This window comes from Cynocephalus volans, chromosome 3, assembly GCF_027409185.1.
Source record: "Cynocephalus volans isolate mCynVol1 chromosome 3, mCynVol1.pri, whole genome shotgun sequence".
Taxonomy (NCBI): domain Eukaryota; kingdom Metazoa; phylum Chordata; class Mammalia; order Dermoptera; family Cynocephalidae; genus Cynocephalus; species Cynocephalus volans.
The window spans coordinates 5,450,992-5,465,055 of record NC_084462.1 but is presented as its reverse complement, the minus strand read 5'-3'; the positions used below and the strand labels follow the sequence as shown (position 1 = coordinate 5,465,055).

The 14,064-nt window shown below is 42.0% G+C and overlaps 1 protein-coding gene across 1 annotated transcript in view; it reads right to left on the bottom strand.

Moving 5' to 3' along the window:
• Positions 1-13,586, bottom strand: part of LOC134372946 (zinc finger protein 208-like) — a 563,224-nt gene extending 549,638 nt beyond the window's left edge. The window contains 2 exon segments of the mRNA XM_063090289.1: positions 9,169-9,259; positions 13,429-13,586. Of these exon segments, the coding sequence (XP_062946359.1) occupies positions 9,169-9,240 (72 nt within the window). The 5' untranslated portion in view covers positions 9,241-9,259; positions 13,429-13,586.
• Positions 13,587-14,064: the final 478 nt, after the last annotated feature.

Here is a 14,064-nt window from a genome sequence, read left to right as displayed (position 1 = left end):
CAACAAAATACTAGCAAACATGATTCCAACAACACATTAAAAAGATCATTCACCATGATCAAGTGGGATTCATCCAAGGGATGCAACAATGGTTCAACACATGCAAATCAATAAATGTGATACACCACACATCAACAGAATGAAGGAAAAAACCCACACGATCATTTCAATTAATGTATAACATGCATTTGATAAAACCCAACACCAATTTTGTGAGAAAAACCCTCAACAAATTAGGTATAGAAGGAATGTACTGCAACGCAATGAAGGCCACATACAACAAACCCACAGTTAATATACTGAATGGACAAAAATTGAAGGCTTTTCCTCAAAGATCTAGAACAAGACAAAGATGCCCACTTTCCCCACTCTTATTCAACATGGTACTACAAGTTCTACCCAGTGCCATAAGGCAAGAGAAGGCAAAAGAGGGCATTCAAACTGGAAATGAGAAAGTCAAACTATCCCTACTTGCAGATCACATGATTATATACATAGAAACCCTAAGACTCCACCAAAAAATGACTAGAACTAAGAAATGAATTCAGTACAGTGGCAGGATACAAAATCAACACACAAAAATCAATAGCCCTCCCACATGCCAATAACAAAATAGCTAAAGAAGAAATCAAGAATGCAATCCCATTCACAGTAGTTACCAAGAAAAAGCAATACTTCAGAATAAATTTAACCAAGGAGGTGAAAGACCTCTACAATAAAATGGTAAAACATTGGTTGAAAAAATTGAAGAGGACAAAGATAAATAGGACAATACTCCATGTTCACGGGTTGGAAGAATTAACATCTTCAAAATGTCCATATTACCCAAATTAATCTATACATTCAATGCAATCCCTTTCAAAATACCAATGACATTCTTCAAAAAAATAGAAAACAAATCCTAAAATTTGTATGGAGGCACAAAAGACCCCATATAGCTGAAGCAATGTTGAATGAAAAGAACAAAGTAGGAAGCATCACTCTTCTTGAGTTCACAATATACTATAAAAGTACAGTAACAAAAACAGCATGGTACTGTCATAAAAACAGACAAACAGACCAATGGAACAGAATGGAGAGCCCAGAAATAAATCCACACACTTATAGCCAACTGATTTTCAAAAAAGGTACCAAGAATACATAGTAAAGCAAGGATAGCCTCTTCCACAACTGGTGCTGTGAAAATGGGATATCCACATGCAGAAGATTGAAACTAGACCTCTGTCTCTCAACATACACAAAAATCAATTCAAAATGGATTAAAGAAATAAGATTAAGACATAAAACTATGAAAGTACCAGAAGAAAAGATAAGGGAGACGCTACATGAAATGGGAGTGGGCAGCACTTTCTTGAGCAAGACTACAAAGGCACAGGCAACCAAAGGAAAAACATACAAATGGGAATATATCAAACTAAAAAGCTTCTGCACAACAAGGGACGCTATCAAGAAAACGAAGAGACAACCTACAGGGGTTGACCAGTTAGCCTAGTTGGTTAGTGTGTGGTGCTGATAATGCCAAGGTCCAGGGATTGATATTGATACCAGTCATCTGCAAAAAAGGAAAAAGAAAAGAAATGACCTACAAAATGGGAAAAAGTGTTTGCAAACTACACATCACACAAGGGCCTAATATCCAGAATATGTAAAGAAGTCAAACAACTCAAAGGTATATAAACAAATAACCCAATTAAAAACTGCACGAAGGACATGAACAGACATTTCTCAAAAGAACACATACAAATTGCCAACAGACATATGGAAAATAACTCAACATCACTAATCATCAGGGAAATGCAAATTAAAACTACAATGAGATATCTCACTCCAGGGAGAATGGCTATTATCAACAAGACAAAAAGGAAAAAATGCTGGCATGGATGCGGAAAAAATGGAACTCTCCTACACTGTTGCTGGGAATATAAATTGGTATAGCCATTGTGAAAAACAGTATGGAGGTTCCTCAGATAACTAAAAATAGATTTACCTTTAACCCAGCTATCCCACTACTGCCTATATACCCAGAGGGAATAAAATCAATATACCAAACAGACATGTGCACTCTCATGTTCATTGCAGCGCTATTCACAATTGCCAAGAGATGGAATCAACCTAAATGCCCATCAACAGGTGAATGGATTTTAAAACTATGGTATAAATACACACTGGAATACTGTCCAGCAATTAAAAAAAAAAAAAAAGATATCCTATCATTCGCAGAAACATGTATAGAACTGGAAACTAGCATGTTAAATTAAGTAAATCAAGCACAGGAAGACAAAAACTGCATAACATTCATACATGTAATAAGAAAAAAAAGGGGGGTTCTCATAGAAGTACAGAGTAGAATAATGGTTACCAGAGGCCAGGAGAAGAGAGGGGCAGTGGGAAGAAAACTGGTGGACTAACGGGTAAAAAACTACACTATCTACCCTAAGTGAACCAGTGTGTGATATATGCATGTATTGAAAAAATACAAAATACCCTACAAATGTGTACAAGTAAATATTTTTTTTAAAAAGAGCCAGCTATCCATGAAAACACGTAAATTTTCACAACTTACAGGATAAAATATCACAAAAAATCACTCACTGAACCATTTTTTCTAAAACCTCATAAGTAGATGTGCAAATACATTTGTACAAGACTTGCCCGGTCTCCTGTCACAGACAGAACTGACAACAGTTGCTCTCCACTGAGATGTGAGGAATGGTGGATGATTGACAGGAAAAATGATGCTTTCTGTAATGCCTAAGTTGCATGTTTACAGCAGTTTTACCAAAAAAACAAACATATATGTCGTAATGTTTAAAATAAAGAATATATGTTTAACAACTGGTAGAACCAGAATATGGTTCCATCCTCTTTGTAAGACGTTCTGCCCCTAGCAAAGTTATAACCATTTTTACCAAAACACCTGTTGCAAAGTCTCTGCAGGAACACCACAATCTGCATTGGTTAAATGTGTTGAGAATGGTTTACAGAATGTCTTGCAGTTAGATACTTATACTGATTCCATATTTTTTTAATTATGATAAATTAAACACCCTCTATCACTGAGATCTGTGTCTGCACTTTACATTTTATTCCTAACCATTAGGATTTTGGAATCAGAAATACAGTGACACAATAATTTAGCTACATATGTAGTATGAAATTAAGCACAAAACGGTCCCATTGCACACGGAGCAGGGAGAAATCCAGCAGGGCAGGTGGAAGGTCCACAGAGACCACACGCCCTGCAGTGCCGCCGCCGTGTGATCCAGCAGCCCGGACCAGTGCGCACAGAGCAGGGAGACGTCCAGCAGGGGAGGCAGAAACTCGGCAGAAACCACACGCACTATGGTGCTGCGGTGCGACCCAGCAGCCCAGTTGAGTGCATGCTGACCAGAGAGGTGGCTCCCTGCAGAGGCCCAAGACCTGAGGCAACCACACACGCAAGGCACTAGTGGCCAACTGAGCAGACACTGAGGTAGCCATACCAAATTGGCAACCACAGCAACATCCTAGCCAGACAATAGTGTCAAAACATTGGACTGTGAAACCCCCTACCACAATGACGAAACATCAAAGGAAAGATACCAGATATATGAAAAATCAAGAAAGTACACCACCAAAGGGTAATAACTCTCAAGCTCTAGATCCTATAGAACAAGAAGCCCTTGAAATGTCTGACAAGGAATTTCCAGTGATAATTCTAAGGAAACTGAATGAGATACAAGAAAACTCAGCTAGACAACATGATGAAACGAGGAAAAGTATACAGGACCTGAAAGAAGAAATGTACAAGGAAGTGAATGCCCTGAAAAAGAATATAGCAGAGCTTGCCGAACTGAAGAATTCATTCAACGAAATAAAAAACACAACACAGAGTTTAACCAGCAGGCTTGCAGAAGTAGAAGAGAGAACTTCTGACCTTGAAAATGGGCTGTGTGAAATAACACGGGCAGGGAAAAAAAAGAAAAAAGAATTAAAGGCATTGAAGAAAATCTGAGAGAGATATCAGACAACTTTAAGCGCTCAAATATCCGAGTCATGGGTATTCCAGAAGGGGAGAGAAAAAGAGATTGCATTGAAAACATATTCAACAAAATAGTGGCAGAAAACTTCCCAGTTATTGGAAAAGACACAGATCTTCAGATTCAGGAAGCTGAAAGATCCCCAAACATATTCAACCCAAAAGGTCTTCTCCAAAACATGTTATAGTCAAACTGGCAAAAAAAAGAGAGAATCTTAAAAGCTGCAAGACAAAAGCATCAAATCACCTAGAAGGGAGCCCCAATCAGACTAACATCAGACTTTTCATCACAAACCCTAAAAGCCAGAAAGGAATGGGAAGATATATTCAAAATACTAAAAGACAGAGATTGCTAACCAAGAATACTCTACACCGCAAGGCTATCATTCGAAATGAAGGGAAAATAGTATATTTCTCAGACGAACAAAAACTGCAGGAGTTCATTACGACATGACAACTCTTACAAGAAATTCTCAAGGGAGTACTGGCTTTGCTATCTGAAAAATAACTACCACTGCCATCAAAACCCACTAGTATAATAAAAATGGCATTAATGAAGAGAAAACAAACAAACAAAAGGGCTATCTACAACCCAGGAAACTAACAAATACAGAAAACAAACAGTAAATCAGAAAGAAAGGAACAAAAGACACCTAAGACATCCAAACAATAATCAATAAAATGCTAGGATTAAATCAACACTTTTCAATAACAACTCAATGTAAAAGGCTTAAATTCCCCAATCCAAAGACACAGACTGGCTGACTGGATTAAAAAGGAGGACCCAACTATATGCTGCCTTCAAGAGACCCACCTTATGCATAAAGACTCACATAGACTAAGAGTGAAAAGATAGAAAAAGATTTACCATGCAAACCTAAATGAAAAACGAGCTGCAGTAGCTATTCTTATATCTGACAAAATAGACTTCAAACTAAAAACCACAAAAAGAGATAATGAGAGACACTACATAATGATAAAAGGATTGATCCATCAAGAAGACATAGCAATCATAAATATATGCACCCAATGTCGGAGCAGCCAGATTTATAAAACAAACTCTATTAGACCTAAAGAAGGAAATAGACACTAATACCATAATAGCATGGGACCAGAACACCCCACTGTCAATATTAGACAGATCATCTAGGCAAAGAATCAGCAGACAAACACAAGATCTAAACAATACTCTAGACAAATTGGACTTGGCAGATATCTACAGAACATTCCATCCAACAACCTCAGAATATTCATTCTTCTCATCAGCACATGGATCATTCTCCAGGATAGATCACATATTAGATCACAAATCAAGTCTCAACAAATTCAAAAAAATTGGAATTATCCCATGTATTTTTTCAGGCCACAATGGATTAAAATTAGAAATCAATAACAAATGAAATTCTGGAAACTATACAAACACATGGAAATTAAACAGCATTCTACTTAATGACATATGGGTCCAAGAAGAAGAAATCAAACAGGAAATCAAAAAATTTATTGAAACTAATGAAAATAATGATACATCATACCCAAACCTGTGGGATACTGCAAAAGCAGTACCAAGGGGGAAATTTATCGCACTAAATGCTTAGTTCAGAAGAATGGAAAGATGGCAAGTGAACAACCTAACACTTCATCTTAAAGAATTAGCACAAGAACAATCCAAACCCAAAGATAGCAGATGGAAAAAAAACATTAAGATCAGAGCAGAACTTAATGAAATTGAAACCCAAAAAACAATACAAAAGATTAACGAATCAAAAAGTTGGTTTTTTGAAAAGATAAATAAAACTGACAAAACATTAGCATGGCTAACTAAAAAAAGAAGAGAGAAGATCCAAATAACACAAATTAGAAATGAAAAAGGTAACATTACAACTGATACCTCTGAAATACAAGGAGTCATTCGAGACTACTATAAACAACTATATGCCACCAAATTTGAAATTCTGGAGGAAATGGATAAATTTCTGGACACACACAAGCTCCCAAAACTCAGCCAAGAAGATGAAGAAAATCTGAACAGACCAATAACAATAAAGGAGATTGAAGCTGTTATCAGAAGGCTCCCAACAAACATAAGCCCAGGACCAGATGGATTCACAGCAGAATGATACCAAATATCCAAAGAGAAATTGACACCAATTCCTTACAGACTATTCTAAAAGATTGAAACAGAGGTATATCCCCCAAACTCATTCTATGAAGCAAACATCATCCTGATACCAAAAGAAGGTAAAGACACATCTAAAAAAGAAAACTATAGGCCAATATCCTTGATGAATATAGATGCAAAAATCCTCACTAAGATACTAGCTAACGGAATACAGCAACACATACGTAAAATTATTCACCACGATCAAGTGGGATTCATCCCAGGGATGCAAAGTTGGTTCAACATACGCAAATCAATAAATGTGATACACCATAATAAAGAAATCAAACACAAGGACCATCCTATAGATGCTGAGAAAGCATTTGATAAAATTCAACATTTATTCATGACAAAGACCCTCCATAAGTTAGGTATAGATGGAAAGTATCTCAACATAATTAAAGACATATATGATAAACCCACTGCCAATATCATCCTGAATGGGGAAAAGCTAAAAGCTTTTCCTTTAAGAACAGGAACTAGACAAGGATGCCCACTCTCACCACTCCTATTTAACATAGTGTTGGAAGTACTAGCCAGAGCAATCAGAGAAGAGAATGAAATAAAGGGCATCCAGATTGGAAAAGATGAAGTGAAACTGTCCCTGTTTGCAGATGACATGATCCTATATATCAAACAGCCTAAAGCCTCTGCAATAAAACTCTTGGAGTTGATAAAAGATTTCAGCAAAGTAGCAGGATACAAAATCAACACACAAAAATCAGTAGCATTTCTATTCTCCAATAGTGAACATGCAGAAAGAGAAATCAAGAAAGCTTGCCCATTCACATTAGCCACCAAAAAATAAAATACTTAGGAACAGAGTTAACCAAGGATGTGAAAAATCTCTGTAATGAGAACTACAAACCACTACGGAGAGAAATTAGATAGGATACAAGAAGATGGAAAGATATCCCATGCTCTTGGATTAGAAGAATCAACATTGTGAAAATGTCCATACTACCCAAAGTGATAGGCAAATTCAATGCAATTCCAATCAAAATTCCAATGACATTTTTTATCAGAAATGAAAAAAACTATCCAGACATTTATATGGAATAACAACAGACCATGCATGCCAAAGCAATTCTGAGCAAAAAAAATAAAGCTGGAGGCATAAAACTACCTGACTTTTAACTATACTACAAAGCTATAATAACCAAAACAGAATGGTACCGGCATAAAACAGACACAGTGATCAATGGAATAAGATAGAGAATCCAGAAATCAACCCACACACCTACAGCCATCTGATCTTTGACAAAGGCACCAAGCCTATACATGGGGGAAGAGACTGCCTCTTCAGCAAATGGTGCTGGGAGAACTGGATATCCATATGCAGGAGAATGAAACTAGACCCATACCTTTCACCATACACTAAAGTCAACTCAAAATGGATTAAAGAATTAAATATACACCCTGAAACAATAAAACTTCTTAAAGAAAACATAGGAGAAACACTTCAGGAAGTAGGACTGGACACAGACTTCATGAATATGACCCCAAAAGCACGGGAAACCAAAGGAAAAATAAACAAATTGGGATTATATCAAACTAAAAGCTTCTGCACAGCAAAAGAAACAATTAACAGAGTCAAAAGACAACCAACGGAGAGGGAGAAAATATTTGCAAAATATACATCTGACAAAGGATTAAAATCCACAATATACAAGGAACTCAAAGAACTTTACAAGAAAAAAACAAGCAACCCAATTAAAAAATGGGCAAAAGAGCTAAATAAGCATTTCTGAAAGGAAGATATATGAATGGCCAACAGATATATGAAAAAATGCTCAACATCACTCAGCATCTGGGAAATGCAAATCAAAACTACACTGAGATACCATCTCACCCCAGTTAGGATGGCTAAAATCCAAAAGACTCTGAACGATAAATGCTGGCGAGGTTACGGAGAAAAAGAAACTCTCATACATTGTTGGTGGGACTGCAAAATGGTGCAGCTTCTATGGAAAATGGTATGGAGGTTCCCCACACAACTGCACATATATCTACCATATGACCCAGCTATCCCACTGCTGGGAATATACCCAGAGGAATGGAAATCATCAAATCGAAGCTATACCTGTTCTCCAATGTTCATCGCAGCACTCTTTAAAATAGCCAAGAGTTGGAACCTGCCCAAATGCCCATCATCAGATGAGTGGATACGGAAAATGTGGTATATCTACACAATGGAATACGACTCTGCTATAAAAAAGAATGAAATACTGCCATGTGCAATGACATGGCTGGACCTAGAGAGAATTATATTAAGTGAAACAAGTCAGGCGCAGAAAGAGAAATAGCACATGTTCTCACTTATTGGTGGGAGCTAAAAATAAATAAATAAATAAACAAAAAAACAGAGGGTGGGGGGAGGGAAGAAGACATAACAATTACAATTTCTTGAAGTTGATACAAGAAGCAAACAGAAAGGACATTGTTGGAAGGGAGGGGGGAGAGGGAGGAGGGAGGGAGCTTTTGGTAATTGGCCACAATAATCAACCACATTGCATATTGACAAAATAAAATAAAATTTGGAAGAAAATAAAAAATTTTTTTTAAAAAAGAAATTAAGCAGAAAAGATTTCCCCTTTCTGACCTCCTTTTCCAGAACTTAGCAGGTATCTGCACACATTAATACATGACATCCTGACGCAGCTCCTCTAATCCTGTTTTACTGAGAGCTGACACTGCATCCAGATGTGGGCCCTAAACAATCCCTGCAGCAGTGACACCATGGGGCCCACAGCTGTTCTGGAAGTGATGCCCTTCCCAGGACCATGCCCATGGGAGCTCCTTCACAAGTTCATGATGCTGGGTCACAGTGAGATGCAATTTGAGCGGAGATGAGAGGGACTGAGGGAAGGCATGTGTGAGTGAGAGCAAATATGTCAGGCAGGAAATTCAGAGTCACAGAAGATTAGCAACTCTAACACCCACATTTCAGAAAGAAAGGACACAGAACAATCAACCAAAAATATCACTTTACCTGAGTAAAAGCCATTGCTGATTCCTTTTCTTTACTCTTTCTCCTCTTCCAGGCTTCTTCCTCAGGTACCATGAGTCTTTACAAGTCAATCCTGAATGTTGAAAATATGTTGTTTAATGTTTAGATACAACACACCCCAGTCCTGTGCCACAACCACACACACAAGAAAGACCTCACAATGTGAAAAACAGTCCTCTGCCGTCTACTACACCAGGAGGTATGCAGCGACAATAAACTCCTGCAGGAAGGCCAAAAAGTGAGTTTTCGACCACTTTCTTCAGAACTCACACTGCTCCTGGTGAAGCACCCCCTCCCCCACACTGCAGCCGTGGGGAGTTGGACTGGACTGAGCTCCCCTTCAAGCCCTGACCCAAGCCATGAACAGTAAAGCCCGCTTCACCCCTCTGTGGATCACAAGCTGACTTCTGCCCTCAGAAATGGGGGACAAAGAGCCTTGGTGTTATGTTGGACAGAGATTAGATCCACCAGGGCAAGGTAAATATTGTTGAGGCTAGGCCTCGACCTATGTGAACGAAATCTCTGGTGAGGGAACACAAGAGATGTATCTGCAAAACGTCTCAGCACTCAGAAGCCTGGGGTGAGCACCACTCACTAGGGCAAACCCAGCACACCTGCCACCTTTTGTCTCTGCTCTCTCTTTGGGTCCTTGCTGTCACCAGTGTCCAGAGAGTGGAAGGCAAAGGAGCAGAACAAAACATGCAGAGCAATATGGGCAGAGGTTGGGGTGATGCTGGAATTTTTAATTTGGGTAGGAGTGCCCCTCAGTAATATCCACTGAGAAGGTGATATCAGAACAAAGATACAGGGAAGGAAGGGTGTTTGCCACCTGCAGCTGAGTTTTAGGCAGAGAGTTCTCGGCAGAGAGACAGCCCCAGGGTAGGCCCTGAAGCAGGAGCAACCTTGACTTTAGGAAAAGGACAGAGACCCTGCATGGCTGGAGCAGAGTGAGCGAGGACACAAGCAGATGAGATCAGAGGAACTGCAGGAAGCACATCACGTAGGACTGAGGCCTTCAAACCTTTCTCTCCCACTCCTGAAAAGAATTTTGGAAGTAATGTATAACATCACCAATTTTAAGTAGATGTATTAACTTTTTCTCTGTCTTATACATTAAAACACAAATAATGCAATATATTCTATCTTTTAAATATATGCAGAGATGTGCTGCTCAGCTTGAGAAGCAGAGGGTCCCTCTTAACTGAAATGTAGAGGACCACAGTGGGGGACATGTTTTGAGAGAGCTCAAGAAGTCACTTTTGGACATATGAAGGTGGAGATGCCTATTAGACATCCCAGCAGACAGGTGAGGAAACAACTGGACATGGGATTCTAGAGGTCAGGAGAGAGGTCTCCAGGTGAAATGGAGACATAGGGGTGCTGTTTGAAACCATAAGATAAAATGACAAGGAAAGGCAGTGAGTGTGGACAGAAATGGGAAGAAGTTCAAGGACAAAGCCATGGGACACTCCCACACCCTGGGGACACAGACTTCAGGAGACACCACATGAGGAAACAAGTAAGAGATCAAGGTGGCCACAAGAAAATTAAATCAAATGCAATTTGAAATGACATGTCGTAAAAGCCAGGACAAAAAGTGTTTAAAGAAGTTGGAGTGATGAACTGTGCAACATGCTGCTGACAAGAAAAGAAAGATGAGAAGAGGAAATAAAATATTGCATTTAGAAACGGGGAAGTCACTGATGACTCTGAAAGACTCAGTGAAATGCTAAATGTGAAAACTTGATTGGATGGCTTCAGGGGAGAAATGGAGGCCAGAACTGAAGACAGAGTATAAACAAGATTTTAGTGAACTGGGCTGTCAAAAGGGAGCATTGAAAAGGGGTACTTACTACCGGAATATATGTAGTTCATAGCAAATTTTTTGTTTTAAAGGTGGAAGATTGATAGGAAAACAAAGGGTTTAGTGTAGAGTGTGTGTGTCTGTGTGTTTTAAGGGACAATACTACCATCAGGATACACAGATAAAAATAATTCCCTTGAGGTATAAATTGATGATACAGTGGAGGAAGGATGTCACACAATAGTGGGGCTGTGCGTGGGCTGACCGGTGGTGCACAATCACATGCGGATAGAAAAAGAGTAGGCAGAGCTGGATGAAATGATGACGCCAGGGAGAAGCAAGGAAGTGGGGGCCCCTGGAGGATGGATTACATCAGTCCTTTGCATTGGGGCATTTGACTTCTATGACTATTAGTAAGTAAAAGGGTTTCTCTCTCTCAGTTGCAAATAACCTAGATAAGGCAGGAGAGTATATTCTGCTACCATAACATTTCAATCACTTTTGAAGACAAAAAATGCCTGGCACATTGTACAGGCTTCACATGTACTGAATGCACGGAGTAATACTAGTGCGCTCTCTGGCATGGCCTTCCCTTTGGGGATCTGATGTGTACAAGGGTCCTGTTTGCCCTTGGAATGGTCTCCATTGAGAGTGAGAGAAACCTGATCAGGAGAACCTGAGGTGCAGAGCCAAGGGTCCTTCACCCAGGCCAGTCTACTTGACCAACTAGTGAAAGCACAAGTGTAAGTTCAACCAAAATCACAAGGAGCTGACCTACCGGATAGCTGCCTGAGGCCGAGCAGACCCATTTTGCCAATACAACACCTGAAACGTGGTCAAAAGAGAAGACGCCTCCCGGCTGCTCAGATCCCTCAAAGGAGAAAAGTTCCTGGGGTCTAAGATTTCTCACTTTGCAATGACACTGGCTTAAATATTCATTCACAGCCCCAAATCCGTGGGACTTGGTTGGGTCTCGGGATGGTGTGCACTGGTTGCAGGAAGTGAGTGTCTGAACAGAACACTAGATAGGAAGGTAGAAGACTTGAGGGAGGTGATGAAAGAGGGTCACAAACAGACATACCACTCCTCTTCCTCAAGTCACCCATCTGAAGAAGCACCAACCCTGCCATTCTAGAGAAGACAATGGGGACAGGGAGAAGCGTATACACAGTGTGAGTGTGTATGTGATGGGTGGAAGGACAGACTCCTTTCTCTAAATGTGATCCCATAGCTTACCCCCATTCCACTTTACCCACTACCGAGCACAGAGTCTACCCTCACCCAGTGAGGATGCACAGAGCTTTTCCTTTCTCCAGTTCCTGAGTCTCCCTGCCATTACTAGGGCTGTGATCCCCCAAATCGTGTTCCCCATCCCCTCCTCTAACTCCCTTCCCAGGACATAGTGGTCGCTCCTCATTGGAGAAATATCAATGTTCTGCATTTAGTTTAAAGCATCTTGCCCCTCCACTCCCCAGCGTGTTGTGAGCGTGTGTGCACACGCTCTGCCACTCATTCTTTCCCTGCCACGGCCCCTTGTCCACACTGTCCGGCACGTCCAGATCCTAAAGCTGCTTCCCTGCTGTGACTTTCCCTCTGTTCCCCTTGTCACCAGCTGCCCTCTCTTGTCCCAGCACCATGTCACTCTGTAGGCCATGGCTCCAAATCATTCCTCCTCCCCTCCCACTCTCTGCCTGAAGGGCCCTTTGCGGCCCCTCTCCCTATTTTGCTGTCCTTCATCTCTCTGGAGATGCAACTTTTCTCTGAATTTCTCTGGTTGCTTTTCTCCCCGCTGCTACTTTTCGCGCTTTTTTCATTCTTACTGTCTCTGCAAATCCCTCACCCCTCCCCTACTTTGCCACCTGTTTATGGGCCTCCCACATTCTTTTTGTCTCTTTCTCCGTTTTTCTACTTCCTCTCAGTCGCTCTGTCTCCCTTTCTCCTGATCCCCTTAATCCACACATTTAAAGAGAGAGCACGTTTTCCAGCGGGGTGGAATTTGGGATGGAACAACACTGGATGTTACCAGCCAGGCCCAAGTCACCTCCCACAAGGCGGGGTCAGGAGAAGGGGTGACTGCGAAGAGAAGGCCTGGGGAGCAGAAGGGCCGGTCCAAGGAGGACAAAGACGGGGATGGGGGTGGGGGACGGATTAGGACAGTGGTGGGGTCGGCGGCATCCCGGGACCGGGGAGAGGACGCGGCCTCTCCTGGACGGGGGCTGCTTGCGCTGCCCTCCAGGGGCCGGGTTGGGGGACAGGAAGGGCGTGTATCCATGGCGGGGGGCGGCCAGGGAGGTCAGTAAAGGCTTGTAAGCAGGAAGCCCTGAGAAAGGTGTCTACGTGGCCTGAAGTAAGAAAGACCAAGGACAGGACCAGCCTCAGAGCGATTTTAACACAAGGGGAAGCGACCCCCGGACTCTCACAGCGACGTCTAAATTTACCTGAGGTGCACAGGGCGGTGCAGGGATTTCGAGGTCTATAGCGACTCCGAGCCCCTGGTATGGAAGATAAAGGGAAACTCACGCGCCGCGGGGTGATCGTCTCTCCACGCAATCCGCTTCTGCGTATTCAGGAAACTGCGCGTGCAGGGCGAGTCCAGGCCTGGTCAGGGCCCGCGAGGGGCCGGCGGGCCGCAGCGGGGCGTGGCCAGCAGAGGGCGTGGCCAGCAGAGGGCGTGGCGTGGGGAGAGGCCGGGCCTGGGAGGAACCACGAGAGGGTGGGCGGGGCAGGGGCGGGGCACAACCGTCTTGGGGCGGGGCGAGGGGACGGGCTCTACCCGGGCAGGGACCGCGAGAGGGTGGGCGCGATGGGAGCGGCGGGGCCCCGCTTCGTTCCGCGAACCTCCCAGCGCGTCTCGGTTTTCGCGGTTTGGGAAGGCCCGAGTGTATTTTGCGTCGTGTGGAGGTGCGTGGGATCCTGCCTTTCTCAAGTGAATGTTTCAGGCAGTTTTAAGGTAAAACTTTAGGGTCGAGTTGGTCACCTGTGTGGGAAATCAAGCTGATTTCTCCTCCTAACAGGGTGAAAACGGTTTAAGTTGAAAGCTGTTCTTGCCAGCGGCTTGGTCGCCTTTCCCGCAA